At 53.8% G+C, this 24813-nt stretch overlaps 1 protein-coding gene across 6 annotated transcripts in view; it reads right to left on the bottom strand.

Annotated features, from left to right (window-relative positions):
- The window catches only part of UNC13C (unc-13 homolog C), a 148618-nt gene that overhangs the window by 94178 nt on the left and 29627 nt on the right, over window positions 1-24813 (bottom strand). For all 6 annotated transcript variants that reach the window (XR_014785280.1, XM_084816471.1, XM_084816473.1 and 3 more), the window contains 2 exons: window positions 13923-14001; window positions 4209-4280 (listed from right to left, as the gene is read on the bottom strand). Coding sequence is in view for 5 of the 6 variants with exons in the window: in XM_084816471.1 (XP_084672597.1) it covers window positions 4209-4280; window positions 13923-14001 (151 nt within the window). In the remaining variant the exon portion in view is untranslated. The remainder of the gene's footprint in view (window positions 1-4208; window positions 4281-13922; window positions 14002-24813) is intronic.

Genomic DNA, 24813 nt, shown 5'->3' with positions numbered 1-24813 from the left:
GCCAGCCCTTCCTTGCTGCGCACTTCTCGCGCGCTCCGCTGGTCCCCCTCAACAGCAGCCGCAGCAGCTCCGAGGCCCCCGAAGGCAGTGTGGAGACTGATGGGATCTGTGAATCTTTTCGGAGAGAGCTGCGTGCTGCTCAGTGGCAGGAACTGGGGCCAGTCCTTCAGTGCTAGGGAGAGATTTATGGGCCCTTTGAAACAGTTATTCCGTACTGATGCATTTTTCCATGCAGCTTGCACAGAGCAACATGTCTTGAAGCACTTCGCATGCACACAGAGTCCATGCTGCAGTCAGGGGAAGGGGAAGAGGAGGGCACAGATCCACGCAGCCACTCCTCCAGCCATCCCCCTCCCTGGTTTATACCAGGAGGAGCGTGTGAGTGTGTGGACAATTTCTGGTCGTGTGTCCAGCAGATGCTACAAGCTAACATGAAGCATCACATGCATTCCAAGCCCGGAGACACGTTGACCTTTGAATCTCAAGTCTTCTTAAAGCTGAGGCAGGAGCGGTAAGTCTCAAGGAGCAAAAATCAATGCTGCATCCCTCACCCTTAAAAGAAACAGGTGATCCGACAGCCTTCAGACCGGGGGGGAGGGGGGGGGGCAATTTGTGGCCTCCAAATGTCTTGGCCTCCAGCACCCATGATCCCTCACCATTGGCTGGGCTGGCTAGGGGTGATGGGAGTTGTAAGCCCAAACACTGGGAGAGCCACAAGGTGCCTGTCCCTGCTCCAGACCATGGCCAAGAGAAGCTCCCTGGCCCATTGACCCCTCCCCTCAAGTTGGAGGTCTGTGGATGGAGGCAGCACTCTGTGTCCCCTTCGTAGCACTGCCCGCCCCCAGCCCCACCTCTGCCAGAGTATCAGAAGCGCTGAGACACAGGCCCCGGAAACTCTGGCAGTTCTCTCTGGGGAACAGCAGCACATGGGCAGACCCCCCCCCCCCGCTCCCCCTGACAAAGAGATGGACCCAGGAAAGCCCGCCGGGTGGGCAGCTGGAGTGCTAATTTTGCTCCCTCCACCCGATGAGCAAATACAGAGTCTGACAGCATCACATGAAAACATCCTGCTATAAATAAATATATCAATGGAAAACATGCCCAAGAGAATCATAGAATAGTAGGGTTGGAAGAGGCCTACAAGGCCATTGAGTCCAACCCCCTGCTCAATGCAGGGATCCAGGTCAGGGCCATTGCCTAAAACAAAATAGGTCAAACAGGCCGGTCCTGAAGAAGTAACACTTGCAAGACAGAAGTGATGATTTCCTAGGACTCCTTGCTGAGAAAGAGAAGCAAGCCCTTCTGGGGGCTTGTGGCTGTCAAACATTTTGTAGCAGTGAGGAGTGAAGCCATGCCAGTAGCGAAGCTGCGTGTCTTATGCGCTGCAAAGCCATCATGTAACCTGCCTTCAGAATGTGCTTTCAAACTCATGTGTAGTTTTGCATTATATAACACTTAGGAAAGGAATAATTTGATGCTGATTGCTTAACATACGCAGGCACCCTGATAGACAATGTCCTGGTTCACATCATCACCGCAGCCCACAGTGGCTGCCCCCCATGGGTGCCAGGTTGCCATTTCAGGGCCCCCTACCACCACTACTTCTCCTGTCACCCAAACCTGGAGAGGGGGGCTTGTTGGGGTGGTGAACAAGCCACCCCGCCACCCTACAACAGGCCACGGGTACCGGATGGTTTGTTCACCACCCCAACAAACCCCCCTTGCCGGGTTCAGACGACTGGGAAGCCACACCCAGCGAGGAGAAATCTGCAAATTGGGCCAAATAGATGCATCCCTCCTGGCTGGAGTAGACCCAGGTGGAGCCCAGCTCCCAAGGGCTGCCCTTTCTCTCCCCGCTTCTCTCTCTCCTCCCCCTCCTCACGCCTGGGATTCTGAAATAATCCTAAGAGAAAACTGAGGACAGAAATGATGGTGCTCTTCAAGTATGTGAAAGGCTGTCACAGAGAGGAAGACCAGGATCTCTTCTCGATCATCCCAGAGACCAGGACGCGGAATAATGGGCTCAAGTTAGAGGAAGCCAGATTCCGGCAGAACATCAGGAAAAACCTCCTGACTGTCGGAGCAATACGACAATGAAACCAATTCCCTAGGGAGGTGATGGGCAATCCCACACTGGAGGCGTTCCAGACGAGGCTGGACAGCCATCTGTCAGGGCTGCTCTGACTTGGATTCCTGCATTGGGCAGGGGTTGGACTCAGTGGTCTTTCAGGCCCCTTCCAACCCTATGATTCCATGATGCCACAACCCTGGTGCTGACCAGCTGCCAGGGCCCCGACACAGACGCAGGGGGAGGGAAAGGGCCGGCCAGATCTGAAGCCATGAAGGTGCTGCGCCCAGAGCCAGCCAGCCCCCAGGCACTCACTAGGAGGCTGAGCCCATCAGCCAGGAGGCCCCTGAGCGGCATACCCCCACACTGAAATCCCCCGAGGATCCAGCCCCACCTAGGCCTGGGGCTCTGGGCTGCTTGGCACCTGCTCCCCACTGCAGACAAGGCACAAGCTATGGCGGGGGGGCACCCAGGCCACAAGACCCTCCCCCCCTTAAGTCTCCCCATCTTCAGGAACCCGGAGGGGCTGCTCCAGCGCAAGAGGGATCAATGGCCTCAGCTGAGCGCCAGGCCTGGGTGGGGCGAGGCGTGTGCTGCGAGGCTTCTGGGTCCCTGGAGCACCAGCCAGACCGCCCCCCCCCGATATCCAACAGGCCAACAGCGGAAGACGCCCTCTGGCATCCAGTGGACCCCATGGATTGCCACGCATGGCCACGATGGGCCACGTCAGCAGGCGCAGGGCATTTTGTTTGCTCACAGTGCCTGGCCTGGGGGGGATGTGATGCTGAGCCAGGGGCCACACATGCCTCCTGCACACAGACCAGCGATGCTGACCCAGAAGGCCCCGCTTTGCTGGTGGTGGGAAAAGAGAGGTCTGTCTGAGGATCTCTGGGGAGGGAGAGCTGGGGGGGGAGACGGGCACCCGCGGGGCCACAGCTGGTGATCCCGAGGGCCCCCTGCAGCTCAAGGGCCGCCAGTCATGCATCCCCGCCTCCGGAGGACGCGTCTGCCAAGGACCCAAGCAGCTGCCCCGTCCTCTGGGCCCCGCCTGAGGGAGGGCAGGAGCCAGATGCTGGGGGAGGCCAGGCGCCTTCTTCCTTGGAGCCGGGAGGGCTCTCAGGGGTCTGGCTCCTCTCGCAGGGCTTCGGCCAGAGGACGTCCCCCTCCTTGGACTGCGCGGGGGAGCCGCAGCAGCAGAGAGAGCAGCCCGGCGGAAGGCAGGGAGCGGGGGCGCGGGAGACGGCCTCCCGGCTGCAGGGTGGCCCCCGGCTGGGCTTCCTCGGGCGCAGCACAACAGCCGCAGCTGAGCCAAAGCCTCGCAGCCCCCGCCCCCGCATGGCAGCCGGGCTGGAGGGGCCCAGGGGAGGCGGCCCCCGGCTGGTCGAGGAGGCCTTGCGGGCCACACCCAGCCCGCGGGCTGCCAGCGCCCCGCCTCTGCTCTCCCGAGTGCTGAGCACCAAGGCAAGGGCGCCTAGCAACATCTCACTTCCTTTCTATGACTAGCAAAAGTCAGTCCGGCTAGAGCAACCAAGTCTGGAGCTAAAGAAGAAGCAAACCTCCCATCTGCCAAAGCAGGGAGCAAATCCAAGCAGTCAAGAGAAGAAGAGGATCAGTACGATCCTGCCCGGGAACTGCAGGCCTGGTCGCAGTCAGCGAGCCAAGCGCCCCAACCCTTGGGCAGCACTTGCTCCCACTCGCACAGCTGCGACTCAGGCGGGGAAGGAGGCCGGACAGGCAGCCAACCACCAGCAGCAGACGCAAACCAGCAGACAGAAGCAAATGCGGCAACCCTGGCTGCCCAGCCAGACTGGCGGCCTGACGAGGGGGGCTCCATTGCCACTCAGAGCAGGCCCTCCGCTCGCTGAGAGGACTGGCCCCAGCTCTGGGGCGGGGGTGTCTCGAGCGACACCCCCCGTTCGCACAGCAAGGCTCTGCAGGCCTTCCCCACGTGGACAGAGAAAGGAAGCGACCGCAGGGACACTCCGGCCCGCAGAGAGCGTACAACGGAGAAACAGCACTGCATCCCACAGAAGGATATAAATGTTTCTTGACCCTTCCAGTTAGGCAAACCCCCACTGAAGACAGAGACGAAATGCTAGGGAGCAGGGGGCCTTCCCCAAGGACAGGGCCCCTCGCTTACCATCTCCTCATTATCCACGGACGTCCGGATGAGCGTGGCCAGCGAGATCCCAGACTTCCGGGCAGCCAGCGTCTGCACAAAGCAAAAGCACGCCGTCAATCAGCAGGAGAGCAGCAGTCATCGGTGCCAAACAAGCAAAAGGGGGGGGCGGGGGGGCGGTCAGAGCCGGCCGGGCAACTCTCTCGAACAGGCCTGGACCCGCTTTGACTGCCCATGGAACTCCTCGGCACCACTGCGCTCTCGCCCCACATCCCATGTGCCGCATCTGCCCTGCTATTCAGAATCCCTTTGCCACTTCCCATATTGTACAATCTAATCTCCAGGACCAAGAGGAGCATGCCTGAATGAAAACGTGGAGGCTGGTCAGTCGAATGTTAAGGCAACACCACTAGTCTCAACTTGCCGAATTCAAGACTTTTGCAACTTCCTTTTGGCCTCCCTAAGAAACCGCCACGTTCATGAGCATCCCATAATTGTGAATGCTGTAAAAACATTCGCAATCAAGGATACAGACATTCGGACTTCCACACACGCAACCTGCGACAAATGCAAGTCATTCCTCCTCTGTTCTAGGGTTCCTCAGCCACGTCCTTCCCTCAGTCCAGACCTGGTCTTCTCACTCTATGGGGAGGCCTGGGACACCACTTCCCTGCCCAATCTTGGGCAGAAAACCACTTACCGTCGGGAGAGGAGTTGTGCAGCAGGAAGCCTGTATCCTGGTGCCGCTTCTGCGGCTTCAAGAAGAAATCCAAAAAATACACCCCCGCTTGCCTGGCCTGCTTTGATCCCAGAGTGAAGGACTGTCAGGCATGCCTGCAAAGCCCCCCCTCACTCCGGGGAACTTGCGAAAGGGGCTGAAATCCCAACACTGGGGGCTGCCCCTAAGAGACAGATCTGGCTGTTCAGTGGCCTCAGGCTGCCTTCACATGGGGAATGCAGACTCTGGTCTTCATGGTGACATTTCAGAGACACGTGTCGTATATGTTCCCCAAACAGCAACGTTTTTGTGCTTTTAGGAATCCCTCCCCAGCCCTAATACACACACACAGCACATTCTGGTGATGCAGGAGATGGCAACAATGATGGGAACTCAAATTACACAGGCAGATTTCAAGGGATTATTATTATTCAAATGACAACTGAAAAGGGTGACTCCAGTCTTGCATCCCACATTAACCATTTTCATGCTCAGGAAGACTGAAAAGCTCAGAATCAGAAAGCCACAACTGGCCTTAAAGCAGCCGAATGGTTGACTCTTCCATCCTGGGCCAGGGTTCAAAACATCTGTTCCCATATAACTGCTACTGCATCGACGGCTGTGGCATCACTTTTCAGATCTGCTTTGTCCAATGCATGAGGGGCAACAGCAGAGTGATGCTGGAGGCAACCGCTCTGCAGGAAATGGGTCACGCACTGCAGAAGGCCTCGCCCCAGAGAGAGCAAACATTGAGAAGCCCCTGTGCATGTGGGCGCTGAGGGCATCGTGTAAACAAGGCTCAACCTTCCAAGAGCCAATGCTGTAACCAAGCCTCTAGCGGTCGGTCTCCAGCCTAGGCAATCTTCCATTTTCCCTTGACAGTAGTTAAACTTGCAGAGGGATGTAATATGATTAACTCCATGAAACGAATATAAGAAAGAATCTTTGGCACGGTCTTACTTGGTTTGCTTCATTATTGCGATACGATGGTTCATGAATGATTGTCACAAGTTTTTCTTTGCAAACTCTGGATAATTTAGCTGGCTTGTGATGCTAATTCATAATTAATTTCCTTAGCTAACTATTAATAATGAAATAATTCTGTTTGCTTGTCAGCTTCCACCTTTCTCTTTTATTTCAATAAATACAGAACACTCATGTAGAGAAATTAAATAGATCAGCTTCTGCTTTGCAAAAATGGCGGTAAAAAGAAAAGTGTGAAGCCACAACCATGAGACAGTTTCCAGAACAAAGATGTAACTGCCCAGTGTTAGTCCTGGAGGCCCAGAATGCTTGTGGTGGGTGGGGGGCTTGTGGTAAAAGCCACCAGGGTGGGCTCCACCTCTAACACCAGCAGGAACAGGGATGCTTCAGCCATGGCCTGGACTCAAGGAGCCCAGTCACAGAAGCCCCACTCCGCCATGCGAGCTTTACACCTGTGGTTATTAAACATCACCCACCCACCCCCAGTGCCACCCAGCAACGTCCCCATTCAAAAGCATTTGTGATATGGCACGATGGGAGGTGGGGGGGCAGCCATCCAAGGGGAAGAAAGCAGCAATGTTGCTCAGGTTTGTCATGCCTTGCCTTGGAATATAAGCCTTGGCGATTCCTAATGCGCATCTCCCATGCGACACGAGGGAGCGCTACACCTCTGGGCTTGGTCTCTGACTCAAATTGGAGGATTCTCTTCTCTTCCCCCTGGAACTGCAGGCACTGTGGCAAGGAGGGGGTCCCCCCCCCCAGGAGTATGCAGTGCTGCTACAGGATGCTATAGCCACCAGTGGAGAGTAAGGGCAGAAGGGGTGTCAAATAGGCCCCTGGACCTAGCCCTTCATGGGACCCCCAAGGTACCTCTCTGGACTCAGCCCATGCAGTTAATATCGTTCTGTTTCACTATCTGCGGATTTTCAGTGAATTGCCCAGTCCACCAAGGCCTGTGCCAGGAGCTGCCATCGTGTGACTTGGGGGACCACCCCCTCCAACTGCCAAGTCAAGCTCCCAGCTGGACTTCTATTGATCTCTCATGACCTGGCACAAAAAACCACCTAAAATGATCCCCAGCGTTGCTAGGCTAAGAACAGTCCAGCTTCTCTCTGCTTCAGTTTTCCACCTAGCAAGGACCCGGTCTGTTTTGCTGAAGGATGGAGGCAGTTCTGAGCAACCGCTGGTTCTATGGCTTTAAAAATAGGGGCTTGACCATTGTTTGCTTCTCCTTCCCAGCCACCCTTGGGGGATGTCAGGTGCCAGCTGAAGCCATTGCTGCACCTGGCAGAGCCTCCCTTGAGTGTCTGCGGCATCCGCCCATTCAGCTTCAGACTTTGATCAGACAAACTTGACTCCAACATCAAGTCAGTCTCTGTTGTTCTCCCCTCCCTCCCCAACTTGCCTGACGAAGGGATCTGGAGATCTCAGAAACGTGCCCAGAATTTTCTGATCTTTGAGTGGATCTCATCACTCAGCTTTTCCACCCTGAGCTCTGCTGCCTGGGTCAGCCCATCACAGGACTCAATGCCATCCATCCATTCGTTTTTAAATAATTTTAAAATGCTAATTCCTCATTCTTTAAAGGGGGCTCTTAGGCCGGAATGGAGAGTGCTGCCTTTGGGGTCGGGCCTCACCTCTTTTCCTGTGGCTCTTGTCGCAGTGAAGAGGGAAGACTCCCACGGCTGCCCACACAGCCACCAGACACAGATGTAAGAGAGTGGAACCACAGCACTGGCCTCACCCCCCCCCGAAAATCCAAAGACCCCCGATGCTGGATCAGGCCAAGGGTCCATTCAGCCCAGCATTCCGTTCACACAGGGGCCAACCAGCTGTCGACCAGGAACCCACACGCAGGACACGAGGGCAACTGCACCCTCCCGCCCATGTCCCCCAGCAACGGGCGTACACAAGCCCACCGCCTCTGGCACTCGGGGTAGCACAGCGCCATCAGGACTAGCAGCCAGTGATGGCCTCCTGCTCCAGGAATTTGTCCAGCCCCCTTTAAAGCCCTCCAAACAGGGGCCATCACTACATCCCATGGAAGCGAGTGCCATACTTTAACTCTGCGCTGCCTGAAGAAGCCCTTCCTTCTGTCTGTCCTGAATCTCCCACCCATCAGCTCCATAGGATGACCCCACTGGGTTCCAGTATTTTGAGAGAGGGTGAAAAATGCCTCCCTGGCCACGTTCTCCACACCAAGCCAGCGAGGAGGCCAAAGCAGGATGCGCCTGCCCCACAACGACTGGAGAACGGCCAGCGGCTGGAGATCTTTCTTGTAACGAAGCCAGCCGGGCAACGTGACTTTGACGAGCTCTGGGCCTGTGGCCTCAGGCAAGGGGCACCCAGGGGCCTCTTTCGCAGCAGATTCCTTGCGGGGACAGTGCAGCTCCTTGCCCCCCCCCCCCATGGGAGCCTCCTGTGGTCTGAACAGCTGCACAAGGTGTCAGGAATTCATCCGTGGGAGGCTCACACGCAGGGATGTGGCCAGGCCCCAGTGTAAGAAGCTGGACATTCGGCCCAAAGTCACATGGCTTTTGGCATTGTTAAGATTGCAGGAGACCATCAATGAACCCAAAAGACAAGTAGGGCTGACCACGGGGCTTCCGCCTGCAGTGCCCACCGTGCTTTCTGAATGAAGCCAGCCACCAAGAAACGACCACAGATCTTCCTGCAGGAGCAAATGTGGGGAACGTTCAGAAATTTCACCGGCAAGGTGTTCTCTTGCCAGTGGCTGAAATTCGTGGTGCGTGTGACAGAGAAGTCCCTAGGACAGAGAGCACAAGGCACCGGATCATCTCCCCAGAAGTAGTGGGACTTGTACAAAAGCTGGGGGGGGGGGGTTGCTTCAGCTCAGAGCCAGATGCCAGAGACCCTCTGCTCCCGCTCCCAGGCCCTCCTCAATCCTGCTCGCTCTGGCCTCAAGATGGCCAGCCGTGGCTTTGTGGGGAGTCTCTGGAGGAGGAGGAGGAAGCACATGCACAGCAGCCCGGTGTCAGGGTGGACACTGAGCCCATAGAATCCCAGAGTAGTTCTGATTCTGAGGAGGAGCAGTTGCTTCTGGGAGAGGAGCGCGCTCCTCTTTCCCAGGGCCCACAGCTGACGGAGATTCCTCCCACCAGCATTCCTAGATTAGATAGCAGTCCAGGGAGTGACCGAGCGCAGGAAGTAGTCTTGGTGGACGCGCGACGCCGACGCAGAGAGCGGCGCCAAATGGAGGGCGCGGAAAGGAGGCGTAGTGCCCGGTTGGCGCGCAAACAACGGCTGCGCCCAGAGGATCCAAGGGAAAAGGGGAGGGACTCTCCCTAGTCCTTAAGTTCAGGGGTCTGCCAGTAATTCCCTTTCAAACGGGGACCAACTGTTCCAACTTAGGGCATAGGTACTGTGCTGCTCAGATCTAGTTGCAATCGGTATAGTTAAGTTGTAAAAGAAGAATAAAGCTTTGAAAGGAATCCCTTTGTCTAGTGTCTGGACTTGGCTACTGGATTAGACTGAGAGAGGCCTCCAAGGAGCCCTTGACACCCGGCAAGTGAGAGGGCGGATGCACGAGCTTTGAGGAGGAGAGGCGGCGGGAGCTCCTCAAGCCACCTCCACCACCTTTCCTCCAGGGTCTGTGGCTGGCAGGGAGCAGCTGGAACATCTGGGGAGGCCAGGAAGGGAAGCGCAGATGGGGCCGGCCAGCTCCCCGTGCTCCGCCCGCCCCATTGCGCCCTCACTTGTCCGCCAGATATTCATTTCATAACGGGGGATGGAGAAATGTACATAATTATATTTGTATTAAATATTCATCAAGCCTATATGGAAGAAATGGGGAAGCACGGCTCAATCAGTGATTAAGGCAAGAGAGAAGCATTCTCTGACAGCATTAGGCCGGGGGCTGGGGGGGATCGGGCCGAGGCTGGCTGGGGGTCCAAGGGGCCAACCTCCGTGCCCGCTGAGCTAAGGCACAAGGTGGAGCCTCCTGATCACCAGAGGCGCAGCCACCCCAGACCCTGCCTTGTCCAGCTGGGCTCCGCCGCGAGCGTAGCTCAGCCTTGCAGGCTCTCAGACCAGCCACAGATCCAGGGATCTTTGCCTGCAAGCAGGGCCTGGCAGCGGGGGGGATCCATGCCCCGAGCTGGCACACTTTCCCCGCCTTTCTTTAAAGGGGGGAGGGGGGCGGTGGAGCACCAGAGGCAAAGCACTCTGCACGCAGCAGCTGGTGGTTGGCAGGAAGCCTCATGATCCAGTCTCGCCCTGGAGTGCCTCTTCCACCCCGCTTGGTGCTGGGCAGGGACTCCAGCTTCTGCTTGTTCCTGTTCCGCTGTAGTGAACCAGCTGCAGGTTTGCCAGAAGCGCATGGGAAGGCGCCTCCTTCACACAATGCCCGGCAGAACCCCTACACGGCCTCAGGAGCCAGGACGTCCCTCGGAAAGGCTTAGAAGGCCAGGCCCCGCATCCCTCTGGAGACCAGATACAGAGAATGACAAGAGGCGGCTGGCGTGCCCGCCCCCTCTCCAGGAAGCTCCTTGCCCGCGTTGCTCTGCTGCTGCCAGAGCTGGCCCAGCAGGGCGTCCAGCCTCTGGCCTGGCACAGCCGGCCCACCTTCGCACCGCAGCTGGGATGCTCGCCCCAACGACAGCACCCCCAGGGCCGTGGGCAGGAGCAGCCTCTCCCTAGGGCCTGGCCTGAACTGACACTTGACCATGAAGCCAGATCATCTCCCCCAAGAACGTTCCACAAAAGCCCCAAACATCCCAAAGCTGCCTCAATGCGCCCGGGCAGCAGGGGAAGAAAAGAGAGAGCTGCTCATTCATTTTTTATTTCAACAAATGAATAAATGCATTGCTCTTCTCCATCACAAATTCATCTTCTTCTCCCAAGTTCAGCAAAGCCCTTTGCCCCTGAGAGGGCTTCATGCCATGGTGAGGAATTAATGTTCCACACACGGAGAGGAAAGCCACAGCCGGATGCTGTGGCGGCCGCCTGGGAGATGCCACCCTGCCCCAAGCAGAGCAGGCTGAGCAGAGGGCCGGCCCAGTTCTGCTCCAGGCGGACTCTGGCAGGAAGGCCTGGAACAGGCAGCAGGAAGAACTGCAGCCAGGGCTCACTGAAACTTGCCACCCTTCCAATAAATTGGGGAGGTGAGCAGCCCCTTCAAGCCCATGAGGGCCAAACCAGCGTGTCCCGCCCGGACTGCGTGGTCCCTGCCAAGCACGGTGGCAACATTTGTGGAGGTCTGTGGGTGTGCCACCCCCAGTGTGCAGAAACCCTGGAAAAAGGGACACATGGGAGAATCGCCTACCACCTCTGGGGAAGTTCCGCCCCAGAATTCTTTTCCACCCAAGATGATTTGTGCAAGTGAGTGAATTCACAGGGATGCAGAGGAAAGGGGAGGCTGCCGCCGAGACATCTGGAGGGTTTAGCTGGAGGAATGTCTCCTCTCTCTCTTTCTAAAGGGTTGAGCTGCCCTTGTAACAGTTGGGTGCTCAAGGTGACATACGGTGCAATCCAAAGCCAACAGCGCCACTTCCTTGGGAAGGACAGGGACGCTCAGGCTGGGGGGGAGGGTATTGCTCTGTATGTCGAAGGGGGGGCATGTCAGAAAAGCCACAGACCTCCAGGGGGCAGACTCCTCCACAGGCTCACTGCAGGTGACAATTCCAGGCCCCCGGAATAATTAAGCAGTCCGGACATGCTGTCAGCCCCCGACCAACATTCTCAGGGTGACCTTGAGATGGAGAATGGAATCAGGGAGGCATCCAAAGAAGAAAGGATTGTGGTAATGGGTGACTTCAATTGCCCTCATGTAGACTGGACAGATGCATGTTCTGTTCACGACAAAGAGGAAATGTTTCTTGATACCCTAAAAGACTGTCCCCTAGAAAAGCTGGGCATGGAACTGGCCAGAGGGGAGGCGACCAGTAGAAAGGAAGCTGAAAGGGAAAGTCAAGAGGGTCATCTGTCTCCAGAACACTGGAGGTTTACGCAAAACCACAATGACAGAAGCTTTGCTGGAACATATACCGCAGGCCAGGAAAGGCAGCCCCAAGTCCAAAAGGTCGCCAGCGTGTTTAATGAACAGTGTCAAGGCAGCTATTAGAGAGAAGGATTCCTTCAGAAAATGGAAGTCTTGTGCAAATGAGAAGAAAAAAGAACACAAGCTTGCACGAAGGAAATGCAAGCAGCCAAGGAGGGATGCAAAGAAGGATTTTGAGGACCACATTGCTGATAATGTAAAGACTGGGGAAAAAAAGGGGAAAAAAGTTAAATACATCAGAAGCAGGAAACTGGCTAGGAAGCCCGCAGCATCAGTGTGTTCAGCAGGTCTCAGGAAATTCCCCTGTGAGCAAAGACCGTGACCAGGTTTGCACAATCACTAGGGAATAGAAGCCACGGTGGCTTCTTCTCCCCGCCCTGCGTGTGCACGTCACCTGCCTGACATTTGCCTGATTACCCACAGTGCAAGCTATGGTGTCATCTGAACCCTACAAGGTGCATGGTGGGGGTGGCTTCTAAACCATACCACAACCCCTACAACAACCCCATCCTGCTGCCACCGTTATGGGCCAGAAAGACGCTTTCATCACCCTATATGAATAGAGGCAGAGCTCTGGGGCAAGGTGGGCTTCCAGACAAAAAGGCATTGGCCCATGCTGTGGGTCCGCTCCTAGCCTCCCCCCACCCCCTTGTTCATGTGGCAGAGCCCAGGGCAGAAGGCCTAGTCCAAAGAAAGGACTGACTGGCCCTGCTAGGTGTCCTGGGTGGTCTTTCCACACGTCTGATTTAGCACGAAATCACCCAACCAACAGTGTGGGGGAAACACATACTTGCACATGGCGCTGGGAGCCAAAATGCCCAAGAGGCCCCAGTGAGATCCACAGCATTTTCTCCCATGGAGGCACTCAGAGGACTGGAGCCTCCTCTGGGTTGCTCTCTGAACTGCCCATCCTTGGCAATCAGTTCCATTGCAATCATTGGCGCTCAGCACAAGTCAATGCGTTTTAGGACTCAAACATCCATCCTCTCTTTTAAAAATAGGGTTCAAACCCCTTTTGCAAAGCCATTTCACACTGAAGTGTTGCTCATGAGGAAGCATTTCTAATGTGCAGTGAATGGCTGCCTTGGAACACAGCTTTTGAGAAACACAAAAGATTAATTATGACATTTCAAAACATCCATCAACAGAAAAGCACTTACCATCGCCTGGAAAATCCAGCATTGATGAGAAAGAAATGAGAGAAAGCATTAATAGGAAGGTGTTGTAGGGACGATGGCAAGCAATGATTAATAGGTTGACTGGCATCAAAGCAGCAGAGAAACCACATTAAGTCCTGGCATTCTCCCCCCATTTCAAAAACATTCACGCAGGTAACTGGATTGATTCATAGAAGAAAACACTTAGAAGAAGGAAGAGGTTCCATTATTCATTTTTCTCTCTGGTGAGCACAGCTGAAATTGATTTAGTGCAAGGCACAGGTGCGCTAAAAGAGGGGCCGATGTTGGCAAATGTCTCATGGCAATGGACGGCTACCGCTACTTTGAAGAAATCTTGGGTAGACCTTCAACCGCTCTGTGGCTTTCATCACTACAGTCAACTCCAGATTTCTCATGGAGTGAATTGCTTCCACAGCCACACACAAAGCCAAGACATGCACGCTCCATCCGCATTTCAAGAGCTGCATCCATGCAGGACCCTTATTAGGAGCAGGAAACAGAACAAAGCAAAACGAATGAGGTTGTTCCTCCAGAGACTCTTTGGCCGCCTGCTCATCTCACAGGTGCTGGCAAAGTGCTTGCAGCGTCTCACAGCAGCTGCAGCGTGGAGGACCACAAACGGTTTAGAATGACGGTGCAGACTGGGCCGTTCTAAGCTGGGCCACATCTGTGCAAGGGCCAAGCCGGTTTCCTGGTTTGTGGCTTGCTCAAAGACGAATCCCAAAAGAAGAGACTCCCCCCCGCTCCCCAAGGCAGCCCCTGTGACCAGGAAGAGTCCGTTCCAGTCACCAAGCCCACGGAGCCCGCCCTTTCCCCGCCTATCGCCAGGAACTTACCACATCTCGAACAATGGGAAGGGTCTTCTTGCGGCGCAGGTCCGGCATGCTGTCGATGCCATACAGTGTGCTGCCTGGGCTGAAGACGAGAGAACATGCAGGCAATGTCAGAGTTCGCGTGCAGGAAAACAACGCTGCACGTCAACAGCTTTAATAAGCATCATTTCATGGGGTCACACTGTACAAGGGGCCATATATGTGCCCACTGAAAACACTTCTGGATCTTTTGAGGGCTGTGAACAAGAAATGGGCATGGAGCCCAAGACGTTCCTGGCCCTCTGAGCTGGACGTGCACGCACACTTCCTTGCCCACTCCGTGATCTCACTCTCTCTGGAGTGTAGCTGCCAAGCCAGCTATTCCCTTTAGCTTGTATTTCTCTGCACTACTCTGTGCTCCCCTGAATCAAACGTCACAACTAGAACCAGGGTGCCAGGGGGCGGAGCTGGCATTTCTCTTGGCATCTGTTTCTCTCTATGCCTCCTAGGGAGGCATCCAAGGCTTGCCACAGCTCTGGGTGCAACCCATCCTAGAAGGTTGTGGAAAATGAGCAGATGCAGAAGATGAAACCTGTGTTTACAACAGCATCATGGGGAAAGCACACCAGCAACGGGGCAGATGTGGGAGGAAGAGCAGGGTTGGAAGCAGGCAGTGGAGAGATCTCGGGGCGACGTGCCATGGGCAGGCAAGGGCTGCCGACTCCCAACTGCCCAGCAGCAGCAGCAGCAGCGCACCCTCCCCCGCCCCTCAGTTACACTCCCGAAATGAGGAACCCTTGGGAAACCCAGGAGCGTGAGCCCGTTCAGTTCTGGGACGCAAAAATCGTATCTGGGCTCAGAGCTTTTAAATTCTAAGTGTCTGTCTTTTGCGCCTGACTCTGGTCGGAAGGTTGGAGGATCTCAGGGTTCAGCCAAAACACAACATGGGCCCCGCAAGCCCGAAGCCTGGAAAACGCTTCGTTACAGCAAGAGTGGGCAAAACACAGACTGTGCGGACAAGATTCGAGCTCAAAAGCCAGCAACCACGTCGACATGAGCTGGTCGGTCAAAGCGACTGCTTCACCTGCGTGCTCACACCCAAGCAGTACAACTCCATGCCAGAGCAATCCCGCTGCAACCTTTTAGTTAGGCCCAAGGTGCTTCTGAGGTAGCCCACTCCACCAGCAGCCCACCTGCCTCCAGGGGCCCCCACGACACAGTGCCCCAGCCAAGACGGCTGGATGGGGAGGGCCTGGGCCGGATCCAGTGGCGACTCTTGGCATCCTAAGCAAGACGGCAAGCTCAGGACGACTTAAGAGGGATCAGCGATGCCTTTCCTGTTCATTCCAGACGGACGGGGCCGCCTTCTCTAGCGCAACTGAGCACTGAAAATCCAGGGCTGGATTGCACAGAGCTGGTGGCGGTGGGACCCACAGCCTACAGGACGCAGCGCCTGGCTCGGTTTATGTAGCACTTGGAGTGGATGGCGGGGGCGAGCAATTGGAGGTGGGGTGAAAACAGCCAAAACAGTGAGGGGAAGAAAGCAGGGCTGACATCCTCTGGGCGCTTGTGAAAAGCGCATGGCTGATGTTTCAGCTAAGTCACATAAGAGACTCTGGGTCAGATGGTCCTTCAGGGTGAGCAGTGTTTAAACAGATAATGACTTTATTTTTAATATCATACACAGGACAATTAGAACTCAAGTCTCTGACAGTAAACTGGCCTAAAATCCATTTGCAAACATGTTTAAAAGGGGGGAAGGAAGCAAGTGAAGAAATATATTTTATTGAACCAACTCGTTGGACAAAAATGTTGCTAAAGTTTGATATGCACATTTTTTGTCAGGGGGCTGGGGGATCAGGGGGATGACATCTTGTTCCATGCTCAGAATGTCAACTTGTCCACACAGCCCCCCCCCCGCCTGCTGGCAGTAGGGGAAGCTGCACAAATTAGACTGGGCCGGACCAGGTCTTGCCTGGGGGTAAGATGGCTCAGAGCGCACCCCACCCCAGCCACATATCCTCCCTACCCCCTTGCCTCAGTGGCAGAGCTTCAGCCAGGCCTCTGTCATCTCGGCCAGGCAAGCACCTCTATTTTTATTTTCATTGGGTGCAAGGCTGTTGTTTTTTCCCTGTTTTTGCAAAACCAAACATGGACAAACTCCCCCATCTTCCACCCACTGCCCTCCCCACAAACACCTCATCAAGATTATGATGAATAAGCAAAGCATAGAAAGATCTGTTCAAAGAAGCACAAGCAGCATTCAGAGTCCATGAGCCAGGAGAGAGGGCAGAGGGGAGCACAGGGGGCCCTCGCCCCACTCTGGCCATGACAAGGGAAAGGATCCAAGCTCAACACAGGCTGGTTGCGTCAAAGCAACCCCTCCACCTGCGCAAACCCATCCAAGCACCCAATGCCAAACCAGAGTAGTCCCACGGCAACACTCCCAATGAGAACAGGGGCACTGCAAAGGCCCAAGGCTCCTCTGAGGCCGCCCAGCCGGGACCCGGGGCAGGAACAGCCTTGGCTGCCTCAGGCACCTGCCAGGGGCCTGCTTGGCCACAGGCATCTGCGCATGCGCGCACATGGAGTGCTGGCCACGAGCGGAGCCGGGGACCCCAAGACCAGCACCTCATCCCAGACAGGAGATCTGCATGGGGGCTTGCCCATGGAGACCTGTGCGGGGAGAAGAGCTCACTCCAGGGAGCGGAGGGAGCCCCACGGCCCTCCCCCTGTACATGCACACTCTGCTGCCCTTTGCGGCTTCTCCTCCTCCAAACCAGCAGCTTCAACACCATCTTGGAAACCAGCCAGCCAGCCACTCCTTCCTGAGGTGATCACAGTCAAGCTGGAATCACACCAGCAGTGTGCGATCACCCCAGTCGCCACAGTGACTCTGCCCCAGGCAGGCTGCTTGGGACCCTCCGGACGTTTTGGACTACAGCTCCCATCAGTCCCAGCCAGCACAGCCAATTGCAAGGGACCGTGGAGTAGAAGCCTGGGACGCTTGGAGGGCACCCAGCTGCCTGCCTCTGGGAGACACAACGGCACCGGAAGCCAGGCCAGAAGAAAGGCAGCTCTGGACAGGCCTTCTGAAGACGCCACCGAGCCAATCAGATCCGGCTATCTGATGACACCAGGAAGCCAAATCAGAAAGAGAGTGACGCTTCCCGCCCTCGCACTACACTGCCCTGCTCCATCTGGGATGCCACCATCTCCCAGGCAACGGCTCAGGTGAGGGCACCACATGGGGGAGGCGGCTGGATCCCGTCTGGGCCTTGAGCTGGGGTCAGCACCTTGGACAGCACAGAATCATAGAAACATAGAACAGCAGGGTTGGAAGGGGCCTGCAAGACCCTCGAATCCAGCCCCCTGCTCAGTGCAGGAATCCAAGTCAGAGCATCCCCGACAGATGGCTGTCCAGCCTCGTCTTGAATGCCTCCAGTCCGGGAGAGCCCACCACCTCCCTAGGTAACTGGTTCCATTGTCGTATTGCTCTAACAGTCAAGAGGTTCAGACGGAATCTGGCTCCCTGTCACTTGAGCCCATTATTCCGTGTCCTGCACTCTGGGATGATCAAGAAGAGATCCTGGCCTTCCTCTCTGTGACAACCTTTCAAGGACTTGAAGAGTGCTATCATATCTCCCCTCAGTCTTCTCTTCTCAAGGCTAAACATGCCCAGTTCTTTCAGTCTCTCTTCATAGGGCTTTGTTTCCAGTCCCCCGATCATCCTCGTTGCCCTCCTCTGAACCCTCTCCAGTTTGTCTGCATCCTTCTTAAAATGTGGTGCCTAGAACTGGACACAGTACTCCAGATGAGGCCTAACCAGTGCTGAGTAGAGGGGAACTAGGACTTCCCGGGATTTGGAAGTGATACTTCTATTAATGCAGCCCAAAATAGTGTTTGCCTTTTTTGCAGCCACATCACATTGTTGGTTCATATTCAGCTTGTGATCGACAACAATTCGAAGATCCGTCTCGCTTGTAGTGTGGTTCACATATCCCCCATCTTGTAATTGTGCATTTGGTTTCTTTTTCCTACGTGCAGAACTTGGCATTTATCTTCTATATATATAAAAGTCAAAAATTGTGTGTGGGTTTGTGGCTGGCTGCAGGGCCGCCTGTAATGCAGGGAATAAGGGGGAGCTGCCCTGGGCCTAATCACACTGTAGGGGCCCACTGAGCCCGCCATTTGGGCCCCACAGTTGCTGCCCCTTTTAGTTCACATTCTCACGTGCTGGAGTGTATGACAGGAGTCGCTGGGTTACATTATTACTTGGTTTATACTTCCCCTTACTAACAAGTCCACGCTCTCAGTCACGGTGCAGGCCAGGTTTCTGATTTCAGCCATGAGTCACCCTATTGGCCATCTTTCATTCTATTGGTCTCTCTCCCGTTCACTCTGACTTCCTTCACCTTGGATTGGCTGGCCGCCGTTTGTTCCCTCCCCTTCACTCACGGTTTCTTTTCTGACTGTGCAGAGCCTTTAGCTTCTCTCCCCTCTTCCTGCTCTAACCAGAGAGCAAGCAAGTTAGTGTCAAATATCTTTACCCCTTTCAGTGCCAGATGTATCTGTTAGTAGTGTGTGATTAACACTAATGTGAAATGTGGTGCGGTGTGTGCTCGCCTGTCTTAGGGGCCGGGATGATACAGTGGAGTGGAGGCTTGGGGCTTTATTCATAAAAGAGTGAACTGGGGGGAACTGAGAAGGCAATTGCAAAATGAAGGGCAAAATAGCAGAGTTTTACGTGTAGCTGAATTGAGGATTTTGGGGGTTGTGTGTTTGTGGCTGGCTGCAGGGCCGTCTGCAAGACAGGGCATAAGGGGGAGCTGCCCTGGGCCTAATCACACTGCAGGGGCTAACAAGTTCACCCTCTCAATCATGGTACAGGCCAGGTTTCTGATTTCAGGTACCAGTCATCCTATTGGCCATCTTTCATTCTATTGGTCTCTCTTCCATTCACTCTGACTTCCTTCACCTTGGATTGGCTGGCTGCCGTTTGTTCTCTCCCCTTTACTCATGGTTTCTTCTCTGACTGTGGAGAGCGTTTAGTTTCTATACCCTGTTCCTGCAATATCCAGCAAGGAAGCCTCTGTTGAACATTTTAATAGTGGTATGAGATTCACTAGTGGATAGTGGAGGTGAGGAATAGATTTGGAGGTGAGGAATAGATTTCAGGGATTAGACCTGATAGACAGAGTGCCTGAGGAACTATGGACGGAGGTCTGTAACACTGATCAGGAGGCAGCAACGAAATCTATCCCAAAGAAAAAGAAATGCAAGAAAGCCAAGTGGCTGTCTGAGGAGGCTTTACAAGTAGCTGGGGAAAGAAGGGAAGCGAAAAGCAAGGGAGAAAGGGGAAGATATATCCAACTCAATGCAGAGTTCCAGAGAATAGCAAGGAGAGACAAGAAGGCCTTCTTCAATGAACAATGCAAAGAAATCGAGGAAAACAACAGAATGGGAAAGACTAGAGATCTCTTCAAGAAAATTGGAGATCTCAAGGGAACGTTTTGTCCAAAGACGGGCATGATAAAGGACAAAGAAGGCAGGGACCTAACAGAAGCAGATGAGATTAAGAAGAGGTGGAAAGAATACACAGAAGAACTATTCAGGAAAGATCTGAATGTCCCTGATAGCCATGATAGTGCAGTCACTGAACTTGAGCCGGACATCCTCGAGAGTGAAGTCAAGTGGGCCTTAGCAAGCATTACTAACAACAAAGCTAGCGGAGATGACAGTATTCCAGCTGAGCTATTTAAAATCCTAAAAGATGATGCTGTTAAAGTGCTGCATTCAATATGCCAACAAATTTGGAACACTCAACAGTGGCCACAAGACTGGAAAAGGTCAGTTTACATTCCAATTCCAAAGAAGGGCAACGCCAAAGAGTGTTCAAATTACCGCACAATTGCGCTCATTTCACATGCCAGCAAGGTGACGCTCAAAATCCTACAAGCTAGGCTTCAGCAGTATGCAAACCGAGAACTACCGGAAGTACAAGCGGGGTTTTGAAGAGGCAGAGGAACTAGAGATCAAATCGCCAACATTCGCTGCATCATGGAGAAAGCAAGAGAATTCCAGAAAAACGTTTATTTCTGCTTCATTGACTACGCTAAAGCCTTTGATTGTGTGGATCACAACAAACTGTGGCAAATTCTTAAAGTGATGGGAGTACCAGACCACCTTACCTGTCTCCTGAGAAACCTGTACGAGGGTCAAGAAGCAACAGTAAGAACCAGACATGGAACAACCGAGTGGTTCAAAATTGGGAAAGGAGTATGACAAGGCTGCATATTGTCACCCTGCTTATTTAACTTATATGCAGAGTACATCATGAGAAATGCTGGGTTGGATGAATCAGAGGTCGGAATTAAGATTGCCGGGAGAATTATCAACAACCTCCGATATGCAGACGATACCAACCTAATGGCAGAAAGCGAAGAGGATCTCAAGAGCCTCTTGTTGAGGGTGAAAGAGGAGAGTGCAAAAGCTGGTTTGAAACTCAATATTAAAAAAACGAAGATCATGGCATCTGGCCCCATCACTTCCTGGCATATAGAAGGGGAAGAAATGGAAGCAGTGACAGATTTTACTTTCTTGGGCTCCAAGATCACCACAGACGGTGACTGTAGCCATGAAATTAAAAGACGCTTGCTCCTTGGGAGGAAAGCTATGGCAAACCTAGACAGCATAGTAAGAAGCAGAGACATCACCTTGGTGACAAAGGTCCGTCTAATCAAAGCTATGGTTTTCCCAGTAGTAATGTATGGCTGTGAGAGCTGGACTATAAGGAAGGCTGAGCACCGAAGAATTGATGCTTTCGAACTGTGGTGCTGGAGAAGACTCTTACGAGTCCCCTGGACTGCAAGGAGGTCAAATCAGTCCATCCTAAAGGAAATCAACCCTGAGTGCTCATTGGAAGGACAGATACTGAAGCTGAAGCTCAAATATTTTGGCCACCAAATGCGAAGAGAAAACTCTCTGGAAAAGACCCTGATGCTGGGAAAGACTGAAGGCAAAAGGAGAAGGGGACGGAAGAGGATGAGATGGCTAGATAGCATCACCGATGCAATGAGTATGAACTTGAGCACGCTCCGGGAGAGAGCGCAGGACAGGAAGGCCTGGCGTGCTATGGTCCATGGGGTCACGAAGAGTCGGACACGACTGAACAACAACAATGAGATTCAGTGTGGATTATATTGTAGTAGTGCTTACAGATTCAGTCTCTTGCATTTTTAGTAGTGTTTTTTATTCAATCTGCTCATTATAATTGTTGTGCTTTTTTAATCAAGTCTGGTGGATTCAACTTTTCACCTTTCTTATGGGGACTTTCCGAGAAGCATAAACCTACCTTAATGTGTTTCTAACAAATAGTACCTATGACAAAATTACATCCCGGGCAACGCCGGGTATATCAGCTAGTCCCTATTAAATGTCATTCTGTTGTTTTCTGCCCAGCACTCCAGTCTATCCAGATCACTTTGAATTGTGTTTCTGTCTTCCAAAGTATTAGCTATCCCGCCCAATTTGGTGTCACCTGCAAATCTGATCAGCATTCCCTGCGCCTCCCCCTCCAAGTCATTCATAAAAACGTTGAAGAGCATTGGGCCCAGGACTGAGCCCTGCGGCACCCTGCTCGTTTCCTCTCCCCAGTTTGAGAAGATCCCATTAATAAGCGCTGTTTGAGTCCGATTCTGTAGCCAACTGTGGATCCACCGGATCGTTGTTTCATCCAGCCCACTTTGAGCTAGTTTGCTCATCAGGATATCATGGGGCACTTTGTCGAAAGCTTTGCTGAAGTCGAGGGATATGATGTCCACAGCATTCCCACAGTCCACAAGGGAGGTGACTTGATCAAAAAATAAGATCAGATTCATCTGGCAGGATTTGTTCTTGACAAATCCATGTTGGCTTCGAGTAATCACTGCGTTGTTTTCAAGGTGCTTACACATGGATTGCTTTATCATCTGCTCCAGAATTTTCCCTGGGATTGATGACAGACTGACTGGTCTGTAGTTCTCAGGTTCCTCCTTTTTACCCTTTTTGAAGACAGGGACAACATTAGCCCTCCTCCAGTCCTCTGGCACTTCCCCCGTCCTCCATGATTTCTCAAAGAGAATAGACAGCGGTTCTGACAGTTCTTCTGCCAGTTCCTTTATGACTCTAGGATGCAGTTCATCTGGCCCTGGAGATTGGAACTCATTCAAAGTAACGAGGTGTTCCTTGACCATATGCCTATCCATCTCAAGCCGCAATCCTGCCCCTTCAGCCTGTACTTCGCCTTTGCCAGGGGGGTCATAGACCCTCTTTGGGGAGAAGACTGAGCCAAAGTAGGAATTGAGCACCTCTGCCTTTTCTTTGTCATCTGTTATCGTTTTGCCATCCTGATTTAATAGCTGAACAACCATTTCTTTCCTCTGCCTTTTACTATGCACGTAGCTGAAGAAAGCCTTTTTGTTGTTTTTAGCATCCCTCGCTAGCCTCAGCTCGTTCTCAGCTTGAGCCTTCCTGACGCCATCCCTGCAATTCTGTGCTACCTGCCTGTACTCTTCCTTTGTTACTTGGCCTTCTTTCCACTTTCCATATGTGTCCTTTTTTGTTTTCAGGTCATCTCTAAGCTTTTTGTGAAGCCACCGTGGCTTCTTCTGTTGTCTTCCTCCTTTTTCATTGTTGGAATTGTTTGTAATTGTGCCTTGAGAATTTCCTTTTTTAAAAACTCCCACCCATCTTCGACTCCTTTTCTTGTTAGAGTTGCTTGCCATGGGACCTTATTGATCATTGTTCTGAGTTTATTAAAATCAGCTTTCCTAAAATCCAGGCTATGCTCGGCTCTTGCTTCCCTTAGAACCAAGAACTCAAGTACAACGTGGTCGCTTTCCCCCAGAGTTCCTGTAACTGCTACTTTACCCACTAAGTCATCTCTGTTGGTTAGGATCAAGTCAAGGATAGCCGATCCTCTAGTTCCTTCCTCTACTTTCTGTAGGAGGAAGTTATCTGCCACACAAGTCAGGAATTTCCTGAAGTGGCCATGTTTTGCAGAATTTGTCTCCCAACAAATTTGCTTTTCAGAAAGTTTCATCCTCATCTTCTCCTTGATTGGGTGGCTGGTAGTAGACTCCCTACTACCCGCCACCCTACTACCAGCCTAATCGTGGGGCTAGAGAGCTGACAAGCTGCCCGGTGCTGGCTGGGAGGGACTGGCAGGGCCTCAGATGCCGGCCAGGAGGCCTTTTGGAAGCTCAGCCCCACTCAGGTGCACCCAGCTGTTGGGCCAGCGCCTTGTCCTGCAGGCGGCTGCTCCGGGGAGCAAAGGCTGCAGGAGCAAGGATCCAGCTGGGCCTGCTCCTCAGGCCTCCCTGGTCCCTGGAGGAGGCAGGGGCCCCTCCAGGGGGTCACGGGGATAGAAGATTCGGTCCGAGGCCGTGGGGCCCAGTTCAGGAGGCCAGGACTGGCTCTGGAGCCTCTTCGGAGCCCGTTGTGGGAGGCGTCCACCTCCGAGGACTCCGTCCTGGGCCATGACATCGAAGGGCCAGCACGGTCACCCCATGTAGCAGCCCCACCACAAAACAATGCGCAGGAGTTGGATTCCAACTCTGGCAGGACCAAGGTTCTTCATGGAAAACGCTCCCCACCCCGATGCCTTCCCTTGTGGCGCAGTACACCGCACCTGCACCCCCACCTAGATTTCCAACCGAAGTCTTAATTCAGATTATCTCAGACTGGGTAGCTTTGATATTACTGCAGGACTGGAAGGAACACTAAACCCCACAAAAGCCCACTGGATGGAATTTACAGCACTTGCTGGCTGAGTCGATATTAAAATGCAACCACAGAGATTGCTTAACAGTGTTTCCACAAAAAGACGAAAGACGCTTTCATAGCAGCCCAACCTATCGGCTCCGCTTGCCTGCAGCAGGGCAGGACACGACCCGATCATGCTCTCCCTCCACCTAGACGCTGCCGCAAGGTGCTGCGGGGGGCACGGTGGTCTGGGTGGGGGAGTGGACTTGCTCCAACACTGCTGGCCTGCAAGCGGGAGGCCCTCGCAGCGCCCCCGGGTTCCGCCCACACGCCAGCCCCGGGGAGGCAAGTCAGATTCGCTCGTCCATTTGCATCTTTGGTGAGGAGACTAATGCTGGGATTGTTATTCTGAGCACCTTTATGATGTAACGTGGGAGGCTGGGAGGCTGCCAACAGGCTCCTGCTGGGGACCTCCTGCGCTGATCCAGGCTGGACCTGGTAAGGGCACTGCCAGCTGATGGGAGGCTCTCTGTGGCCAGCTGCCATTTGCCCTGGGCCAATGCGAGCAACTCACCAAGATCTGGTCTAACCGCTCCTGCGGTGAAGGCAGCAGCTCAGGACTGATTAGACCATCCAGCTTTATCATAAACCCGCCAAGGTTCCTCGCCTGCCAGACTCCACAGCGACTGTTTTTATTATTTATTTATTACATTTACATCCCATCTTTTTTCCTCCTTAAGGAGCCCAAGGTGACATACATAATCCTCCTCTCCATTTTATCCTCACAACAACAACCCTGTGAGGGAGGTTGGGCTGAGAGTCTGTGACTGGCCCAGAGTCACCCGGTGAGCTTCGATGGCCGAGTGGGGACTAGAACCTGGATCTCCCAACTCCTAGTCCAACACTACACCACACTGGCTCTTGCTCCCACCCCCCACCCCAAACGGAGGCGTGTCCTGCCTGTGACATCCAGTTGCGGCTCTTCTCTACAGAACTACAGAGCTGGGTTTTCCCCTGACACCCACCTAGGGAGTGGAAAGTCATCCCCACAGCACTTGCGTAGGAAGGGGGACGGCCTTTGGGCCCTCCAGACTGCCAGCAATGCTCAGAGGACTTTGCCTGCAGGGGCTCTGCATAAGCACAGAGATCCAGGCCAAGAGAGGGGCTGGAT

Source organism: Heloderma suspectum, chromosome 11 (genome assembly GCF_057233095.1).
Source record: "Heloderma suspectum isolate Gila_16-S chromosome 11, 16-S_ref, whole genome shotgun sequence".
Classification (NCBI taxonomy): domain Eukaryota; kingdom Metazoa; phylum Chordata; class Lepidosauria; order Squamata; family Helodermatidae; genus Heloderma; species Heloderma suspectum.
Note: the sequence above shows the minus strand (reverse complement) of the source record. Positions and strands in the feature narration are given on the sequence as shown.